Genomic DNA, 21,709 nt, shown 5'->3' with positions numbered 1-21,709 from the left:
TCACACAGTCAGCTTCTTGTTGGACATTTCTTCTTGGATGTCCCACCAGGGTTTCAAAATCCACATGTCTACAATGGAATTTATTCTCTCTCCCTCCCTCCCGGATACATATATGCCAAACCTGGTCTTTCTTTAAATTCTCCAGTTCTGATGAGGGCAGCACCATTCTCTCAATCACCCAGCTTCATAACTTCAAAGTGAGTGGTGTAAGACTCAAACAGAAATGGGAGCTCCTAATTCATATGTAAAGGTATCAACTGAGAGAATAATATATTCATATTATCTGTGTTTTATTGTATTTTAGTTAATTTGTTAAGTATTTCTCAGTTACATTTGACTCTGGTTCAGGCCACACTCAGGAGCATTGGGAGTTGGGTGTTTGACACCTGCGCTCAAGGTCATCCTTCCCTCCATCAGCTCTCTCCCTCATCTTCCACAGACTATTCCCACTCCAAGAGAGTTCTCCTAACAAGTAAGAAACTTTCCAAAAGTAACAATACAGTGAACTACTGTGAAAGTGTATGCAACATTCCACATCAGTAGTAAGTACCCCCATATCTCTGGTTTTTAAATAAACAACTTTATTTTTTTTCCCTCCCCACTTCCAACCCATTAAAAAAAATAAAATAAAACAAATTCTTTCTAACAATTATACATAGTCAAGCAAAAAAAAAAAATCCCTCCTTAGTTTGTATGCAAAAATGCATGTGTCTCTTTCTGTCCCCTCGGATTTGTCCCCTGTCTGTCAGGAGGGCCATAGTGTGTTTCATCATTATCATCCTTTTCTGGAATCACGGATGTTCACTGCATTGGTCAGATTTCTTGATGTTTGTCTTTATGCTGTTGTTTTGACTGTAAAAGTCATTCTCCTGTCCTCATTTTTCATCAGTTTATAAAAATCTTCAAAATTGTTCATTTTTATAACATCAGCGTTATAGTATAAGTTGTTCTGGTTCTGATTACTCTTCATCTGTTCACTAGTATTTCATCATATTCGTGTACCATCTTTTATTGAGCATTTCCTCATTTGATGGACCTCTCTTTAGTTTCCAGAATTTTGGTCACAACGAAAGAACTGCTTAAACATTTTTGTACATATAGGATCTTTTCCTATTTCTTTAATGTCTTTGCGTATAGACCTAGCAGTGGTATAGGGTCAGAGGGCATGAACTATTTAAATAGTAATTTTTTGTGTAGCATTCCAAATTGTGTTTCAGAATGGTGACACTCATTCACTGGTCCATCAACAGGGCATTAATATTACTGCTTTCCCACAGCCCCACCATGTGTCTCTGAGGTCCATTCCAGTTCTACCACTCCATGATTACATATGTCTCACAGTGTACCCAGTAACTACATCCTTGGTTTGAAAATGCTCAGTTTTGAATTGAATCCCTACCAGCCTCCTAATCTCACCTTCTCATCTCTTGGGCCTTCCTCCTGGAAGCTCTTGCCTCCTTCTCTACCTCCTTTGTGGTGAATTATGAGTCATGTTATTTTGTTTGACAATCTAAAGAATGACTGATGATTTTTTTCACTTTCTGTAAGGATTTGGTGACTTGTTTTAGAGAAACTACATTCTCTTGGTTGTTCTGAGTGTTTGGACATAAAAGTTGCTGGCATTTTCTGTGGGATCTATCTCTATGCTTGTGCTGTGGAATGACAGGTTCATGTTACTAGTGTGGGTAGCAGGACAGACCAGTCAGTACACTGCAGCAGTTTCTGATGCCTTCCACATGCAGGGTCCTTTGTTAAGCTACAATGAGGGAAAAATATATAGTTCCTACTGTGGATGAGGTTTCTGGATTCTCAAAGATTGTCTTCCACATCATGATGAAGCATTGCAGAATAGGACATGGTATAGTGGAAAGACATGAAGTCAAAGGACCTGGGTTTGAATGTTGGCTTTGCCACTTTCTTTGTGATTCTGAACAAGTCACCTTCTCTGGGCCTCAGTTTCCTTATTTATAAAATGAGAAGTTTAAATGAGAGGAACTCTGAAGTCATTTCCAGCTCTATTTGATCCTACCAGTCTTCTGCAACTCACAGTTTATTGGGAGAGTTAATACACATACATTTCTTTTAAAAAAGAAATGTATCGTATCTTTTGTTTTTATATCACCTTCATTTTCTAATATATCACCTCTCCTTTCCCCTACTCATTGAGCCATCCTTTTTAACAAAGAGGGAAAAAGAAAGAGGAAAAAAAGCAGATCATCAAAACTAATCACCTAAACTGAGGCTGATGAGTAAATTCATATATACATCTTCCAATGTTTTGTCATTTTAATAGATTCATTGTTTCATTGATGTTGATACTCCCAAGATCTGAGTCAGACTGAAGGCCTGTAGGGAAGTAACATTGTTTAAAAGAAAAGAACAGGGTGTCCCCAAAGTCTTAGTGCAGGAGGGTCACTAGGACTTTGGAAGTACCCTATATTGTTTCATGTGGATTGATTCACTAAGCACATAGTAACCAGTCAACATGTATTCATGGTACAGAATCAAAATAAATGTATGATAAATAGTTGAAGATTTTGTGTGTATTACTTAATGTGTGCCTTAAAGCCATCTTTTGTTCTGGTAGCTTTTTTTGGACATTCTTCTGTGAATATATATGTTCCTGAGCTTAAGATCTTTTTTATTGTTGCAGTAGAATTCTCATAGAGGGGCAAAGAAATGAAAAGTCCCAGCCCTCAAGAAGTTTAATAGATTATACCCAACCACTCTCAGTCATACAGATCTTTCATTAAAATTACTTTTTTAGACAAGTGGCATTTATACTTTCCATTTCCTCCTTCAGATTGTGAATAAGATACTGAGAATGTAGAATTGATTTCCAAACAAGATATTGCTGCTGAAGTAGAATCCTGTTGAGCAGTATGGGAAAGACTCTTATATTATGTTCCCTAGAGAATGGGTTTGGAGAAGACTATAGAAGTGATGATTTAGAAAGTCAGAAGGTTTCCCAACCTGTGGTTGTTATTCAGGCCAGGAGTGTAATGTAACTGGGACAAGTTTCAGTCTGTGTTCAAACCTTATATATCAGGAAAGGCCTAGAGAAGAGAAATTCCATAAATAAGACCAGAGTTTCAAGTGCCATTCTGAAGATGACAGAAAATGTACATTGGCAAGGAACTCAATGAATGGAATGAGCATGGAATACCTTGAGGCACAGCTCTAATAGCATTCTATTATGAATTATAGTATTCATTCTGAAAAAAAAAAACCCTGTGAATGTGGGAAACCTTATGAATGTAATGAATATGGAAAAGTCTTTAGTCAAAAATCAGACGTTGTTAAACATCAGAGAATTCACACTGGAGAGAAACCCTGTAAATGTGAGAAAGCCTTCATTTACAGCTCACACTTTACCTAACATTTGAGATTTCTCAGTGGATTAAAACTCTTTGAATGTAATGAATGTGGGCCAGCCTTCAGTCAGAGCTCAAACTTTGTTCAGCATCAGAGAATTCACACAAGGGAGAAACACTATGAGTGGGAAAGCTTTCAGTCCGAATTCATTTCTCAGTAAGCATCAGAGAACTCACACAAAAAAGAAACCTTATGAATGTGGTGAATATGGAAAAGTCTTTAGGGCAGTGGCAGGTTGGGTTTTTTTTTTTTACATCAGAGAATTCACACTCCTCAAAAGCCCTTTTGAGTGCAGTGCGTAGAATGTGGGAAAGCCTTCACAGTCAGTTCTCATCTCATTCAATAGCAGAGAATTCACACCAGAGAGTAATCCTGTTAACCTTCTGAGAGTAGGGAAATAAAAATCTCTGTGGGACAAAAGCCCTTTTAGGGCAAGACCCTCCCCCCATCTGCAGAGTGGGAACTTTCCTACCTACCCCTATCCTTTGGCCAGTATGTATTGCTAGAGGTATTTAGTCAATTCTTGGGTTTTGTTGTTGTTTTTTTAGAGTCTGAGTACTCAGATCAGGGATGTCAGGAAAGATGAACATCATGGAAGCCAGAGAGTTTGAGGAAAGGGATATTTGATAATTCAGATGATACAGAAATATTAAGCAGGATACAAATAAGTTTCTGGAGACTTCTGATGCAGGCATACCTGAAAGAAGAAGAGGGAAGGGCCCAGAAGATGTTAGCAGAGATTCACTGTTAGTTATTTGTGATCAGTCAAACCTTCCAATGTTTTCTGGGTCCAGCCCTTTGGGCAGTTCCTACTTTAGTTTGGCAGAACAGAAAGAATATGGAAATGGGAGTCAGAGGACCTGAGTTCAAATCCTGACTCTGGGCAAGTCACTCATCCTTTCTGGACCTGCTTCCTTACCTATAAAATGAACACACACACTGTCCCTATGCGAGCCCATGCTGTTTTGCAGAAAACAGAGACTCACTTTCTCTCTATTCAATTTCTGATTACATTTGGAGCTCCCTCTTCTGTTGTGTGTAATTGTGATATAGAATCACCTGCTTTTATCCTGTAGTTCTCATGAAGTACCAGGACTGAGTTTTCTTTTGTTACAAATCTCAGCCCCATATACCAGGACATCAAGCAGCAAACCATTCTTGAGCCCTTGAACCTATTCTAGAATCCCGTGGGACTGCCTTCCTAATTGCTGTATGTTAGGAATACCTTAATGTCCCTTAAGGTATTTTTAGGGCATATTAGAAAATCCTGGGAAGGCCTTATTTCTACTTGGAAAATAGTTCCCTTAGAGATCTCAGAAAGTCAGGTTTCAAGGATTCTTAGAAACAATCATCTCTAGCTACCTCATAGAATTTGGAATACTGAAACCCAGAGGACACCAGTCTAGATTCATAAGGGACTTCACACACCATCTAGTACAACTCCTTCATGTTATAGATAAGGAACAAGCCTATGGAAGTTAAATAGCTTGCCCAAGGTCTTTCAGTCAACTAGCATTTATTAAGTACCTACTATATGCCACTGTGCTAAGTGCTAGGGATACAAAAAGGCAAAAAGACAATTCATGCCCTGGAGGAGCTCACAATCTCAGGGGAAAGGCAATAAGGACAAAAAAAGCTATATACAGGATAGGAAATAGTTAACAGGAGGAAGATTCTAGAATTAAGAGGGTTTAGGAGTGACTTCCTATAGGAGAAAGGATTTTACTTGGGACTTCAGGAAAGCTAGAGGGTAAAGATGAGGAGAAAGAACATTGTACATATAGGGGACAGTCAGAGATAATACCCAGAGCCTGGAGTGTCTTGTTTGTGGAAAAGCAGGGAGGATTAAAGAGTACATTGAAGTTAAATATAAGACTGGAAAGCTAGAGGGGATAGGGGAAGCCTAGGTTATAAAGGGTTTTGAATGCCAAATAAGATTTTGTGTTTGATCCTGGAGGTGATAGGGAGTCAGTGGAATTTACTGAGTAGGGGGTGACATAGTCAAACCTGTATTTTAGTAAAATCACTTAGGAGGATGAATTGAAGTGGGGAAAGACTTGTGGCAGACCAGCTAGCCATCAGGCTATTGCAGTAGCCCAAGTATGAGGTGATGATGACTTGTACTAGAGTAGTGGCAGTGCCAGAGGAGAAAAGGGTGTACATGAAAGGTGTTACAGAGGGAAATCAACAAGCTTTGGCAACAGATTGAATATAGGAGGTGAGATGGGAATCAAGGATGACCTTAGGTTGCAAGTTTGGGAGACTGGAAAGATGTTGCCTTTGATAGTAATAAGGAAGTTTAGAAAAGAGAAGGGTTTGGGGGAAGGAAATGAATTCAGTTCTAGACATGTTGAGTTTAAGAGATCAGTTTGAGGTGCCTGTCAGGCGGCTGGAGATAAGAGACTCAAGGCAGCAGAGATGGCAGTGTAGGATAGGTAGATTTGAGAATCATCAGCATAGTGATGGTGATTAAATCCATGGGAAGTGATGAGATTGTCACTTGAAGTAGCATAGAAGGAGAAGAGAAGAGGGCCCAGGACAGAACCTTGTAGGACACTCATGGCTAGAAGGCATGATCTGGCAAAGGAGACTGAGGAATAATCTGATAGGTAAGACAAGAACCAAGAGAGAGTAGTGTTCCAAAAACCTGGAGAGAAAAGCATATCAATAAGAAGAGAGTGATTTAATAGTGTCAGAAGCTGCAGAAAGATCAAGAATGAGGATTGAGAAAAGGCCATTGGATTTGGCAATCAGATCCTTGGTAACTTTAGAGAGAGCACTTTCAGTGAAGGTGGTTGCATTTATGGAAAATAACAAGATCCAGAGTATGACCATCTGTGTGTGGCTGAGGTGGGGTGGAGGAATAGATCCAGAAGTAGGTTAAGGAACTGAGTGGTTAGGGTATTTAAGGGAGGGTCAGTACATATGTTGAAGTCTTGTAGTATAAGGGCAGGAGTCGAGGAGAAGAGAAAAACTGTGGATCAGGAACTGAACTCTTTGAGGAGTAACTTGGAGATCTGTGGACATTAGCTACCAGAATTTTGATTGGGTGGAAGATGTGGATTGTATGCAGCTCAAAGGAGGAGAAGTTACTTAGTGTTGGAGGTGGGGGAGAACCTGGAAGTGGCAGTGGGGGCCAAAGAGAATTCCAACTTCTTTGTCTCAATCAGTGAGCTGAGAGGAGTTAGTGAAGGTGGAAAAGGGTGTCCAGGGAGGCAGCAGCATCAGTCAGTTAACATTTATTAAGTGCCTGTAGTACTCACCTCTGTTTGGAGATCTGTGGCCTTGTACTTCTTGATTACAGTAGATTCCACGTTAATAATAATAATAGTACTGCCTTTATTTGTAAAGTATTTTGCATGGTGTACTGGGAAGAATGCTGCGCTTCCAACAAAGAAACATGGGTTCAAGTCCCAGCTGTGATGCCAGACGAGTGGCCATGGGCAAGACACAATATATTATTAAATTTGTATTGATACCTTTAGTTATTTTACCATCACCTTCTCTTCCAAATCTTTTCCTCTTCCTTCCCCTATCCAAGGGGATATCCCTTGTAACTTGAAAGGGGGAGGAAAAATCATGTTAGTAAAGTAATTCACTTAATTTGAGTCTGACAACATATTCCACATTCATAGTCTCTCTTCTCCAAAGAAGGGAAGGAGGTAGATACATTTCTTTATCTTCGTGTTAACTTGTGGAACATTCATTTCCTTTTTTTCCCTCTCCATTTACCTTGTTGTATATATTTTTAATCTTTGTTTGACTTGCTTTACTAAGGTAAATTACTCTTTATACCTTATCTATAAACAGAAATAAGGATATTTGCTCTGCCTACATGGGAAAGCATTTGTAAATGTGAATTATTGTTCTCATCATCATCATCTTCTCATCTCATCATCAAAGGCCTTTGTCCAGCCTTTTCTTTCTCCTCAGAAATCAGGTGCCATTGGTGTGTAACTTCTTTTGTTTGTTTCTTTATTTCAGATTGTAGGACCAGAACTGAGAAGAGTGGAATCCAAACCATAGCAATTTCTGAAAGAGAATCATATCCAGTGATGTCCAGATTCCTGAAAGATATCCCACAGGGATTGGAATGTCATGAATCTTGCAAAAGTGAGGAAGGCATAGAGATACAGAAAGATTCCTTGATTGGAAGAGTTTTTGACAAGAAAGCTCCTAAAGGGGAGAAAGACTTCAGTGCCAGCTCAAATCTTGGTACACATCAGCAGAGTACTACAGGACAACTTCATAAGTGTATTACATGTAACAAAAGCTTCAAATGTTACTCGGACGTTATTAAACATCAAAGATTTCATACTGTAGAAAAACCCTATGAATGTGGGGAATGTGGGAAAACCTTTAGCCAGAGTTCAGATGTTATTAAACATCATAGAATTCATTCTGGAGAGAAACCTTATGAATGCAGTGACTGTGGGAAAGCTTTTATTCACAGTTCACATGTAGTTAGACATCAGAGAATTCATAGTGGAGAGAAACCCTATAAATGCAACGAATGTGGCAAAGCCTTCAGCCAGGGTTCGAATCTTATACGTCATAAGAGAATTCATACTGGAGAGAAGCCCTATGAATGTAGTGAATGTGGCAAAGCTTTTAATCAGTTTTCATTACTTATTGAGCATGAACGAATTCACACTGGAGAAAAACCGTATGAATGTAAGGAATGTGGTAAAACGTTCAGTCGATGTTCAGGTTTTATCACTCATCAGAGGATTCATACTGGTGAGAAACCTTATGAATGTAATGAATGTGGGAAAACTTTCAGTCGAAGTTCAGATATTATTAATCATCAGAGAATTCATACAGGAGAGAAGCCCTATGTATGTAAAGAATGTGGAAAAGCCTTCCGAGGCTGGTCAAGCTTTATTCAGCACCAGAAAATTCATACAGGGGAAAAACCCTATGAATGCAATGAATGTGGGAAAACCTTTATCCGGAAGACTCAGCTTACCAAACACCAGAGAGTTCACACCAGAGATAACCCTCTTAATAACCCTCCCTATTTATTAAATAAGGAGGAAAGAGAGCTTTGTATAATAGATTATCCACTTTAGAGAAATCTGTAAAATATTAGGTTGCCAGAGAGCAGATACTTTGTAATTTTTTGTAATTCTTAGTGTGCTGTTTCTGGCTTAGCACCCCACATAAAGTGCTAGTATTTTTTTCATTAAGAAATGTTTGTAGCTTAATTGTTTTGAAATGTGTGACTGTTTCCCCATTGCTTGGCACTCTCATATCTAAGAAGAACTTGGATATGTTCTATCCAAGATGTGGATATCTAGGGAGGAAAATTGTTCAATAAGAAAGGGATGTTGTTTTTTGGACATCATGACAGGCTTTGAGAAGAATGAGTACTGGGGTGGGGTGGGGAGTACATTAAGCAGTTCAGTAGTCTCAGTCAGGGCTCTTTTTATTAACCATAACTAAGGAACTCTGGAAAGCAAAATAAAGAAAAACAAAATGGGAGTGAATGATAGCTTGAGAATCCAGCCTAAAATATTAGAACCAAAAGTACTCTCAGAGATTGAGTCCACTTTCCTTATTTTATAGATGGGAAACTTCTCTGCTCTCCTCCCCAGTCCTACCCATACTCTTAAGGAGCAGATAAGGGTTCCTTGATGAGGGAGCTCATAGTGAACTGAATGTGCTTGATGAATTTGAGTGGTCCAATTTGAGAGCTTTCGGATCTCAGGAACCAGCTGACCATCCCTGCCTCATCCCAAGAGATGGCAACCTCTCAGTTCAATGAATGTCAACAGCTAGGGAATTGGTGGAATATCAAGGTTTTCTATAGAAACACATGGCAGAATCAGACATATACTTGCGCCTGGGGTATGAGAGAGAAATTCATGGGCAGTGTTTCTGAAGTCCAATGTACTTTGTGAAGGGAGGATCTAAATTTTCCAGCCAGTATGATCATAGAAACTAGGTTTGTGGTAGAGGGGAGAATCATGGGTCAGTGCCCGCTTTGTAGGCTGCCTGCAGAGTAACCCCAAGTTGAAGGGTCTGGTGATCTGACATTCTAGGGGGAGAAGGGGGTTTTCTGAGTGTTGTACTTCTTGTGGGTAGAAAAGGACATAGTGAGAGACTTAAACCCACGATAAAGAGAATCCAAAAACCTGAATTTTGCTCCTTGCTATTACTGTAAATAGTTAGGACAGTAGCTGTTCAATGAGTGTGTTTGCCTTCCAAGGGGGATATCTAAACAGATTGCTCCCACAGATCTGAGGGGTATTGTGTAAGATGTGGGGAAAAGAGGGATTCCGCCAAAATATTAGGGTGTTGTCCTGTTTGTAAACTTCTCAGGGGAGCTCATCCGAGACCTTTGTACCACCTGTATTTTCTGTCAGATAAAGTAAAAGTGATCTTTTATCCTATGTGAATTGTATTTCCTTTTGTGCTTGTAGACCTGGGGATATGGTTGCTCACATTTGTGGAAACCCAGGCATAAACATATTTGGAGATTTTCTGGAGTAAATTCTGTGTGGGGACATAATGAACCAAAGAAAAGGCTGCTGCTCTTCCCTGTGCTCTTTTGAGTTAAAATAGAGGGAAGGAAATAACACGAAAAGGCTGCTGAGCAGTGATCAAGTGATAAACCAGAATTTCTCTGGGTGGGGGGGAGCTGTATAGCTGGGTAATACTGCGTAGTCTGTCAGACCCAGGAGCTATTTCAGTAGGTTTTGCCTGTTTTCCTTTGTCACAGGGGAGGTTTTAATGGAAGGAGGGAGGTTGAAGTGGGAGTATAAATGAATAAAGCATTTATTAAGTGCTTACTTTATGCAAAACACTTCAGAGAACTGTTGAGAGGAGCCCACACTGTTAGAGAGAGACAACATATGTGGAGGCTTTCAGCTGCAAGTCAGATGGGAAAGTCCCTTGGGCCTTATAGTGACCCAAAAGGAATAATCAGAAATCACTGGTATAAAAAGCAAGGTAGGGGTTGTTTTAAAATGGGGAAGGGGAGTGTGATAAAGACAATTGTCTAATCAATTTGAGCTTATGGGGAAGAGAGAGTTGTGTTTTATTTTTATATGCACTTCACTTCTGAATATAACTTCTTCCCATTGAGCCATCCTTTTGTAACAAATCAGAAAAAAAAATGTAGAAGAGTTCTCAAAAGAATTGCAAATTAGCAAGCTTTGTGAGATTGCACCCAAATCAGTAATAAGTGAAATACAGTCAAAACAAGCGTAAGGATTCTTACATTTAACAAATTGGTGAAGAATAGTCAGTGTTGGTAGAATTATTAAATGATTCATTCAGTTGTAGAAAACAATTTGGAATTATGCTAAGAAAGTGACTAAGATGTTTATACGCTTTGAACCAGAGACCCCTCTGTTAAGTCAAAGTGAGAGTTTATAGCACCTACTGTATGCTAGGCACTGTGCTAAGCACTTTACCAATGTTTTCTCATTTGATCCTCACAACAACCATGTGGTAGGTACTGTTACTCTCTGAATTTTACAGTTGAGGAAACTGAGGCAAATAGGTTAAGTGACCTGTCAAAGCTAGGAAGTGTCTGAGGCTGGATTTTGAACTCAGATCTTCCTGCTTCTAGATCTAGTTCACTATCCCCTCCACCATGAGATTATGAAGAGTTTTAAAAGCCAGACAGAGGATGTCATACTTGATCCTAGAGGCCACAGGGAGCCACTGGAGTTGACTGAATAGGTGGATGTCATGGTCTTCCTTGTTACTTTGACAACTGAATGGAGAGAAGAGACTTGAGGCCCAGAGACCAACCAGAAGACTATTTTAGTAGTCCAGGCATAAGGTGAGGGTCTGTACATGGTTAGTAGTCATGTTAGAGAAGAGTCTGTGAAAAGTTTCAAAGGTAGATTTGACAGGTCTTAGCAACTGGTTATTTATGGAGAAAGAGCAAGGAGTCAAGCATAACCCCTAATTTGCAAGCTGGGTGACTGGTAACTCAACAGTAAGAGGGAAGTTAGGAACAGAGAAGGATTGGGGGGTAGGGAGGGCAGGGAAATGAGTTCAATTTTGGGTATATTGAGTTAAAGATGTCTATGAAGCATCCAGGGCAAGAGGTCCAGCAAGCAGTTGGAGATGCAAGACGAGGTCAGGAGGGAGGTAAGGCAGGACAAATTTGAGAATCGTCTGCAGAGAGATGAGAGTTGAATCCATGAGAGCTGAAAAAAATCATCAAATGAAATAGGGCAAAGGGGGAAGAGTAGAGGGCCCAGGATAAAGCCTTGTGGGACACCAAGTTAAGTTAATGATCGTGACCTTGCTGCAGATCTAACAGTAGATTGAGAAGGAGCGGTCAGTTCATCAGTCAGGAGGAGAGCAATGTCACAAAAACCTGGAGGAGAGGGTGATTAAAAGGGAGGATTAGAGGCTGCAGAGAGGTCAGGAAAGGGGAGGATCAAGAAGAGACCATTAGATTGGGTAACTGAGACCATGAATAACTGTGGAGAGAGAAGTGTCAGTGAGAGCCAGATCACAGTTTAAATGAGTGAAGTGGGGGCATCTATTATAGACAGCCTTCTCAAGGAGTCTGAAAAAAACAAAGAAGGATCCCACATCCACCAAAATATTCATAGCATTTTTTGTAGAAGCAAAGAACTGGAAACAAAGTGGAGGCCTATCAATTGAGGAATGCGTAAACAAACTGGTACACAAGTGTGTTGGAAAGAAACAATGACATGCATGGGAAGATAGGAGGATATAAATGAAGTTAAGCTTCATCAAGAAAACAACATAAATGATGCATAAGAAAATGTAAACAATGACATAATGAAAACTGAACACTATAATTATAATGGCCAAGTTTATTCCTGAAGAAGAGATGGAAATGTGTATCTCCATCATATCTTTTCAGAGAGAGGGAATGAGTGAGAAGCCTTCATTTATTTCAGATTATTGACATGTTGGCTACTTTTGCTGAATTGCTTTTTTCTCCTTTCTTAAAATCTTTGTTACAAGAGATGACTCTCCAGGGGGAAAAGAGAGGGGAGGTATATTTGGAAATGAAGGAAATGTAAAAATTAAAGGCATTTGGCAAAAGCAATATATCAGTGTAGTCTGATGTTCTCCACCTGCAGTTCCCCATTTCTGCAGAGAAAGAAGGGAGTACATTTTCTTTTAAAAAATAGTTATTAAATTTGATTTGTTTTTAGGAAAAGTACATTTTTTCCTCATCTTCGGAGTCAACCTTGGTTGTTACAATTACCCAACATTCTGTTTCTTTTAATTGTTGTATATATTGTTTCCCATATAAGTCTTTCTGTACTCTCAATTCTTCATAATCACCATTTCTTATAGATCAGTAATAGTTCATATTATATACATATACTGCAGTTTTTATTAAACCATTCCTCCACTGATAGGTATCTACTTTATTTCCAAATGCTACCATTTTCTGTGGAGTGTGTGACCGTGCCAGTTGACATGCCCTTTAGATGATGGAGGATATAGCTCTTGATTAATTCTCAACAACTGGGTCTTTTCCCATGATGAATTGGTTGGTTCAGATTCCTATAGGAGGAGCCAACCTTTGTGTTGGGCCTATAAATAAAGGGTAAGTCTTATGAAGAAGGAAAATTTGGTCCCTTTCCCTGCATTTGACCTTTTCTGGTATATTCGGAGAGTGTAACAGAGCTAGAAGCAAATCTAAGTTCTAGGGGTGGGAGGGGAAGATGTGAAAAGCTTTACCCCCATTAATGACTTCCTTTGGACAGAAAAGATACATGGATTCATCCAAGCTCCCTAAGAATTCCTGGCATCAGTATTGGAGAGTTATTTCATAAACTGTGAACCTTATGGCAGCTGTACTTAGGGAAACCTTATGGTCCAAGTGAAGGAAGCACCCATTACATTGAGAAGGGAGGGAATTTCTGAGCTCTAGTCTCCTAGATGTGAGAGGGAATTTCCTGGGCAGTGCCAGTCTTGGAGATGCCCCTCTAGTAACTCCAAGTTAGTGAGGTTCTCGACTTTTAGAGACAGAGCGGGAGTTCTTAGGCAGCTCCAGTCTCTCAGAGAAAAGATCATGCATGTGGTTTGCACAGCTAGAGAGACCTGGGGAAGCAGATGTTGAGGGGTTGCTCACAAGCCATCCCAAGTTTGTTTTCCTTCTAAGAGAGGTCCAAACCAGGTATGATCTGGAGGAAGACCAAGGCAAGGTTGGACTTACCAGTATGAGATCAAAACTGCATTGCTTATAACCTCCAGAGCACTTTTACATATTTTCTGCCTTGTTTATGGGCTCCAATGAGTCCAAATCTTTTGTGAAATAAAGAGCTGTACAGACTGTCAACCCCCCATGGCTGTTTCAGTAAATATGAACTGCTTTTCTTTGTTACAAGAGAGGATGCTTAATATATGCACTGTTAACCTGTGGAGCTTGAGACACAAGCTATATTTGAGTAATAGGCAAAATAATATTCTGAAATTTTCCAGTGTAAAACTCTAGGTGGAGTATTTAAGAGCCAAAGAGAAGGATTGGGAGGATTGGACCTGGAGGAAGGGTGGACACAGGTTACAAAAATGAAAAGGGTTGTGCGACAATAATCTCTCCATCCTGTGACAAGTACAGAAGAGACTCGCAGATCTTCCACCTTCGATTTTGCGTTCCTCCTTCGTTGCCGAAGAAGACCATGTCATCAGAGAAATAATGGCATGACTTGCACTTGACTTTGCTCTGCGTGAGGGAGGGCTGTGAAGGTCACTTCTCCTCCAGATCCACCTGAATCCAGTGACCAGATATTCATCAAGATGACTGGAGATGACCCAGTATGAAGCAGTGGGGGTTAAGTGATTGTCGAAGGTCCCACGGCTAGTGAGTGTCAAGTGTCTGAGGTGAGATTTGAACTCAGATCCTCCTGACTCCTGCACTGGTGCTCTACCCACTGCACCACCTAGCTGCCCTTCCATCTTCGATAACTTCATGTCAGAAGCATCCTTACAGAAATGATGCAAAGGAAAATAGTTTTCTCCCTCGTGATCCTATTCCCAGGCTTTGCCCTAGAGTCGAGTTGTGTGACTTTCAGGCACATCCTTTCCCTGAACTTGGTTTCCTTTTCTGTAAAATGTAAATAGTAACAATCATGGTATTTCCTGTCTCCTCCAAAGTGCGTCCTATCCAGCCGTCCTTCCCTCTGGTCCTGCCTGCTCCTGGCTCCTCTCTCCATCTCCTCGCCTCCTAGGTTTCCGTCCTCTCTCCTGTGCCATCATTCTTTGTTCCTATCAAAGGACCTCCCTCTGCGACCCTCCCCCTTCTTCCCCAGGCTGAAATCTGACAAAAGAGCCTCCTGCTGTTCCAACGGAGCCCCCGGAAGTGTTGGAGGGAGAAGGGGGGACCCTGAGCTTGGCGTGTTCCCCGAGGGAGGTGGGTCTACTTCCGACAGGGGGCTCGGCGCCTGTGGATGCTTGGGTCAGTGTGTGCCGCACTGGGGGTCTGCGGTCCGGCCAAAGCGCTCCTGGCTTGGTATGGGGGAGCCCCCACCCCATGTGGGCCCGTGTGCGTGTCCCCGGGAGTCCGCTTTCAACTGTGTCCTGGGGACCCTTGGGGGCCGGGAGAGGCCCCTCGTCACGCAGAAGGGACGGGACAGAACGCAGGGATTTCCTACGCTGGGGACAGCACGGATCCCCATCACCGGACTTGAGGACAGAGGATGGGGCCTCCCGCACCTGAGGGCAGAACAGAATGGGGGCCTTCCTTGGGAAAGCGGAGAGCCCCCCTGGCGTGAGGACAGCGTGGGGACCTCCCTCACTTGGGACAGTACAGAATGCAGGGAACCTCCCCCCAAACTAGAAGACAGATCGTAGGGACCTCCTTCAGCGGGGCTGGCTGGTCCATGAGAGGGGACCCCCCTCTCCTCTGGGGGCGGCTCGGGTGGAGCTCAGGAACCCTCCTGATCCGCTGGCGGGACAGGGCTTGGAGACCCCAGTCATGTGGGGATCGGAGGGAACGGAAGGCACGACCTCGTTCCCCAGGATGGGTGGAGCGCGAGGCACCCCCTCGCCTGGGGGTTAGCTGTACCGAGCGCTGGGGCCGGGCTGGTGGGGAGAACTCTGCCTGATGTAGGTGCGGGGAACGCCGAGCACCAAGAGCTCCCTGATCTGCGACTGAGACAACCTGACACACCTCTCACCTGGGGACAGGACAGAACGTGGGATGGGTTGGGAACCTTCTTCAGCTGGGGTAGGGGAGAGGGGGTAGGAACAGGCGGAGCTCGGGGACTTCCCTCCCCTTGAGGCGAGTCAGGAGTTCTGGGACCAGCCCAGGTTGGTCAGCCCTCATCCGGAGGTGACCTAAACCAGGACTGGGCATCTGAGGGCAAGTCCTTTCATTTTCTGTGCTTCATTTGAATTTCATTTATCGACGTTGGGCTGGTGGAGTGGTTTTCAAGATCTCTTCCCGTTACTTGTCCTAGGAACTCTTGGTATCTGAGCAGCTTTTAAAGACGAGGAGAGGGATATCCCAATAGAGTTCGGGGAGGCCAGTCAGGCAGCTGTAGCAAGAATCGATGGTTCCAGTGGGGGCCTAGAGAACCCTATGGTCCTTTTTGGTTGTGTCTCTGAAAGAGGTGAGGGGGGAATCATCACTCAAGGGGCAAAGGGACCTTTGAGAGCTCTTTGAAGACACTTTTTATGTTTTTATTCCCAGTGCTGTTTATTCCTCACAGTAGTAACTTAAAATGGGGTATCTGTTCCATTTACGTTAAGAAAATACTTGTCATCGAGGAAAGGACGATGATTACATTCATCATCCCTGTGCCTTCCCAGGCTTAAACACTCCTGATCACTTTCCTCTAAGTATAGTTTTCCATGTACATTTTATATATATATATATCCATGTAAAGTGCCCAGCCCAGAGGGAAGTTGAAAAGAAATGTTGATTAGATGTAAGGAAAAACTTCCTAACACAAGAGTGAAGTGGGGTCCTAGCTAATGGAAGTCTAAACAGAAAGATTTTCTTTCAGAGGAGCCTGAAGGGGATTCCTCTGAAGTCCTGTCTAGCTTTAAGGGTCTATAAAATCTATTCCTTTTGTATTTATTTTCAGGAGAGCTGAGTATCCTAGTCCAAGCTCCTTGGCATTCATCCTTTTCCACCTCTCGGCCCAGAGTGGCCCCAAACTCCCAGAAAGCAAGGTAAACCAATGCAGGGTAAAATGTGTTTGTCTCCCTCTGCCTGACAACTGTTGGTTGAGTAGAGAACTCAAAAGTAGGCCAGTGTGTCTGCCAGGCCCTTAAATGATACCATCCCTATTCCAGATGGGCCTTTAGGATAGGTTACTAGATATAATAACATGATTTGTTGATATTTACTTGTATTTACAGTGTCCACTAGTTCCAATAAACTGACCCAGAGCTACTTCCCTATTATCTCCAGTAGTGAGATGTGTGAAGTACCATGAAGACAGATCTTAGGCCCTGTAGGTTTAGTCACTGGAAGGAGAAATGACCTAAGAGCCATCTCTCAGACAAATCAACGGAGGGACTCCTTTGTGTAGGAAAGACCAACCTCCCCCCTCCAAAAAAACCAAAACAAAACAAAACTCAAGTTTGGGAATATCTGGAATTCCCAGGGATGTAGGGTCCAGTGTGTGCAACTGGACTTAAGTGCCTTTCTCAGCCAAGAAAAGAATGAAGGCAAGGTTTTCCGGTTGGAGCCAACCTATTCCTGGCAGAGCAGACTGATTCCAGATCCCAGGGACAGAAGTCTTCCACTGTCCTTGGGCCCTGAAGTGTGTTAAAGGCCAGATAGTGTCGTTCCTGTGCCTAAACTGAAGGGAAGCTTAATACGTCACTTCTATTACATGCTGACTTTGGGTATTTTCCTCCTTCTTCCCTGTTGGCTTCTGCACCAATACTGTTTTGTAATTTCCTAAATGAGTTTTGGTATCAGTTTGAGCTGGAAATATTAACATTGGCATTAAAATCTGATAGCTGGGCAAAGTACCTTGTTCTTTGGCTATGTTAACTCCATGGAATAGATGAGTTTTTATTCATACCTGGGATCTTTGGGGCTGTTTCTGAGCTTCCTACCAAAGGACTTGGAGCTAGAAGGATCTCCATGATCATTTGGTACATCTCCCTCATTTCAGAAATGATGAAATGGGCTCTGAAAAGTGAATGACTTGTTCAGTTGGGATTTAAACTGAGGGACTTTTTTTTTTTTTGATACCATTCCTCTTGGACCTTACACTTCCATCATAATTTCCATATGCTCTCCTTTTCTCATTTTAACAGGGCGATTTTTCTTTTCCTCAAAAGCTATCTGTGCTCAGCAACAGAAGTTTCCTTGGAGATGGCAGCCCTGGGTCCACCAAGCAGGTCACCTCCTGTTTGGCCTGCCATCTCATTCTCCTCACCTGGAATACAGCCTGGACCCCCACACCACCAGGCTCATCTTCATTTTTATCATCACCAACATGGTACTCACTAATTTCTTAAAATGATATTCACTGTCCTCTCTGAATGAATGAATGAAAAAGCACTTATTTCTTATCTACTATCTGCCAGGTAATGTGCTAAACATTGTGATATAGATATAAATATAAACACAGAGTCCCTCCCAGCAAAGAAGAAAAACTAATACACATAGGGGAGTAGTGGCCAGGAAGGGGCACTTTGGTCCAGAAAGTTAGAGGGGCCATATGGGGAAAGAGTGACACTACCCTTCCAAGAGCAATGGTAGTGACAAGATGGGTGAGGTACGCAGAAAACAGATCTTGGGCTCTGTAGGTTTAATCACTGGAAGGAGAAGTAGTGACCTCAGCTCTCTCCATGACAAGCCAACCAAGGGTCTCATTGGTATGATATGAAAGACAAAAAAAATCAGACACCATGTCATGCAGTACAACCATAAACCTTTTGTATACCACCATTTTCAGAACTTTCTCTGCCTCACTTCAAGTTGTGAAGGACTTGGGAGATCCCCACAGATTATCCCATAAAGATGAGGTTCTAGATATAAACCCTGGAACTGAATCTGTAAAACAAAGAGTTGGACTAGATATTTTTTAAGCTCTATATCCTATGATCCTCAAAAGGAGACTGGTCATTTATTCACTTTCTGAAGAGCATCTCAGAGCAGGCCATTACACTTTTATATATGTGTATATATAATATAATATATATATTTTATATATGTGTATATATATGTATGTATATATATATACATATTTTCCCACAACTACATGTTAAAACAATTTTTTTTAACTTTTAAAAAAAAGTTTTGAGTTCCAAATTCTATCCTTCCCTCCTTCCCTCTCCTCCTTCCGCCCCAAAATGGTAAATAATCAGATATAGGTTATACATTATATGTGAAATCATGTAAAACATTTCCATATAAGTCATTTTGTACAAGGAGACTCGAATAAAAGAAAAAGAATGAAAAAAAGTGAAAAATAACATGCTTCAGTCTGTGTTCAAATAATATCAGTTCTTTCTCTGGAGGCAGAGAGTATGTTTCATCATTAGTCCTTTGAGGTTTTCTTGGATCATTGTACTGCTAAGAATAGCTAAGTCATTCATCAAACAACATTGCTGTTACTGTGTGCAACATTCTCCTGGTTCTGTTCACTTCACTTTGCATCAGTTCATGTAAGTCTTTCCAGGATTTCTTAGACATTAAAGAGATGCCCATCAATTGGGGAATGGCTAAAGAAACTGTGGTATATGATTGTAATGAAATATTATGTTGCTATAAGAAATGATGAGCAGGATGATTTCAGAAAATCCTCTCTAGTGTTCTTAATAGGAATGGATATTATATTTTACCAAAGGCATTTTCTGCATCCATTGAGATAATCATATGTTTTCTGTTGTTTTGTTATTGATATGGTCAATTATGCTAATAGTTTTCCTAATATTGAAACAGCCCTGCATTCCTGGCATAAATTCCACCTGGTCATAGTGCATGATCATTGTGATATATTGCTGTAATCTCTTTGCTATTATTTTATTTAAAATTTTTGCATCAATATTCAGTAGGTAAATTGATGTCTAATTTACTTTCTCTGTTTTGGCTCTATCTGGTTTAGTAGCAGCACCATATTTGTGTCATAAAAAGAATTTGGTAGGATTCTTTCTTTGCTTACTTTTCCAAATAGTGTACATAGTATTAGGATTAATTATTCTTTCAATGTTGGTGGAATTCACTTGTGAATCTATCTGCCCTGGGAATGTTTTCTTTAGAAAGTTTATTGTTGGCTTGTTCATTTTCTTCTTCTGAGATTGGATTATTTAAGTATTTTTTTTCTTCTGTTAATCTGCATAGTTTATATTTTGTAGATATTCACCTATTTCATTTAAAATGTCAAATTTATTATATATATATAAAACTAGCTTCTAGTTTTATTTATTAGTTTTTTTACTTTCAATTTTGTTAATCTCTCCTTTGATTTTCAGGATTTCTAATTTGGTATTTAATTGGGGAGGGGGTTAGTTTTTTTTAGTTGCATGCCCAACTCATTGATCTGCTATTTCTCTTTTTTTATTGATATGAGCAATTAGAGGTATAAATTCTCCCCTAAGTACAGCTTTGACTGCACCCCATGAATTTTGGCATGTTGTCTCATTGTTGTCATTTTCTTTACGGAAATTATCTACTGTTTCTATGATTTGTTCTTTGACCTACTTATTTTTTAGGATTAGATTATTTAGTTTCCAATTAATTTTTATCTATCTTTCTATTGCCCATTTTTAAATGTAATTTTTATTGCATTGTGATCTGAAAACGGTGCATTGAGTATTTCTGCCTTTCTACATTGGATTGTGAGGTTTTTATATCTAGTTTTTGTGTCAAAGACATGCACTGTTGAGAAAAAGGTATATTCTTTTCTATTCAGTTTTCTCCAGAGATCTATCATATCTAACTTTTCTGGAATTTTATTCACCTTCTTCACTTCTTTCTTGTTTATATTTTGGTTTGGTTTTTCTAGTTCTGAGAAGGGAAAGTTGAGGTGCCCCACTAGTATAGTTTTGTTGTCTATTTCCTCCTATAATGCATTCAATTTCTGCTTCAAAAATTTAGATGTTACACTATTTGGTGCATATATGTTTAATGTTGATATGACTTCATTGTCTGTGGTATTTTTCAGCAAGATATATCTCTTTTACATTAAATCTATTTTTGTTTTTGCTTTATCCAAGGTCATGATTGCTACCTCTGCTTTCTTTACTTCAGCTGAAGCAGAATAGTTTCTGCCCCAGTCCCTTACCTTACCCTGTATGTGTCTTTGTTTCAAATGCGTTTTTTGTAAATAACATATTGGAGGGTTCTAGTTTTTAATCCATAATGCTGTCTACTTCCATTTTATGGGTGAGTTCATCCCATTCACATTTATAGTTATGATAATTAACTGTGTATTTTTCTTCATGCTATTTTCCCTTGTTTATCCTTCTCTCTTACCCTTATCCTTTCCCTCTTCACAAGGGTTTTACTTCTGATTACCACCTCCCCCAACCTCTTTTTATCAGTTCTCCCACCCCCTTCTGTTATCCTTCTTCCTTTTTACTTCCTTATAGGGTAAAATAGATTCCTGTATCCAACTGAGTGTGTATGTTATTCTCTCTTTGAGCCAGTTCTGATGAGAATAAGGTTAAAGCTTTGCCCACCCCAGCCCCCATCTTTCCCTCCATTATAGTAGCTCTTTCATGCCTCTTTTATGTGGAATAACTTACTTCATTCTATCTCTGCCCCTCTTTTTTCTTCCAGTGCAATCTTCTTTCTTACTGCTTTATTTTGTTTTTTAAGGTACCATCCCATCAAAGTAACCTTATATTCACACCCTCTGTCTACATATACTGCTTCCAATTGCCCTTACACTAATAAATTTCTTAAGAGTTACAAATATTACCTTGTCATATAGAAATATAAAGTTTAACCTTGTTGAATTTCTTATGTTTTATCTTGTTTCTTTTTTTTTTTTTTTTTTTACCTTTTGATGTTTCTCTTGATTCTTGTATTTGGAAGTCAGATTTTTTAATCAGCTCTATTCTTTTAATTAGGAATACTTGAAAGTCCTCTATTTCATTAAATATCCTTTTCTCAACCCTGAAATATTATATTCAGTTTTGCTGGGCAGGTAATTCTTGATTAGAATACTAACTCCTTTGTCTCCTGGTATATCACATTCTAAGCCCTGTGGTTCTTTAATGTGGAAGCTGCCAAATACTGTGTAATCCTGATTGTAGCCCCATAATATTTGAATTGTTTCTTTTGGCTGCTTGAAATTCTTTGTTTTAGCTTTTATTTTTCCCCAGTTACATATAAAAACAATTTTTAACATTCGTTTTTAAAACTTTGAGTTCCAAATTCTCTCCCTCTTCCCCTCCCCTTTACCCC

At 40.4% G+C, this 21,709-nt stretch overlaps 1 protein-coding gene across 1 annotated transcript in view; it reads left to right on the top strand.

Moving 5' to 3' along the window:
• The window catches only part of LOC140500372 (uncharacterized), a 38,672-nt gene that overhangs the window by 3,667 nt on the left and 13,296 nt on the right, over positions 1-21,709 (top strand). The window contains exon 2 of the mRNA XM_072602899.1: positions 7,360-8,371. Coding sequence (XP_072459000.1) covers positions 7,431-8,371 — 941 coding nt within the window. The 5' untranslated portion in view covers positions 7,360-7,430. The remainder of the gene's footprint in view (positions 1-7,359; positions 8,372-21,709) is intronic.

Source organism: Notamacropus eugenii, chromosome 4 (assembly GCF_028372415.1).
Source record: "Notamacropus eugenii isolate mMacEug1 chromosome 4, mMacEug1.pri_v2, whole genome shotgun sequence".
Lineage (NCBI taxonomy): Eukaryota > Metazoa > Chordata > Mammalia > Diprotodontia > Macropodidae > Notamacropus > Notamacropus eugenii.
The sequence above is the reverse complement of the archived record's forward strand: the minus strand, read 5'-3'. Positions and strand labels throughout refer to the sequence as shown.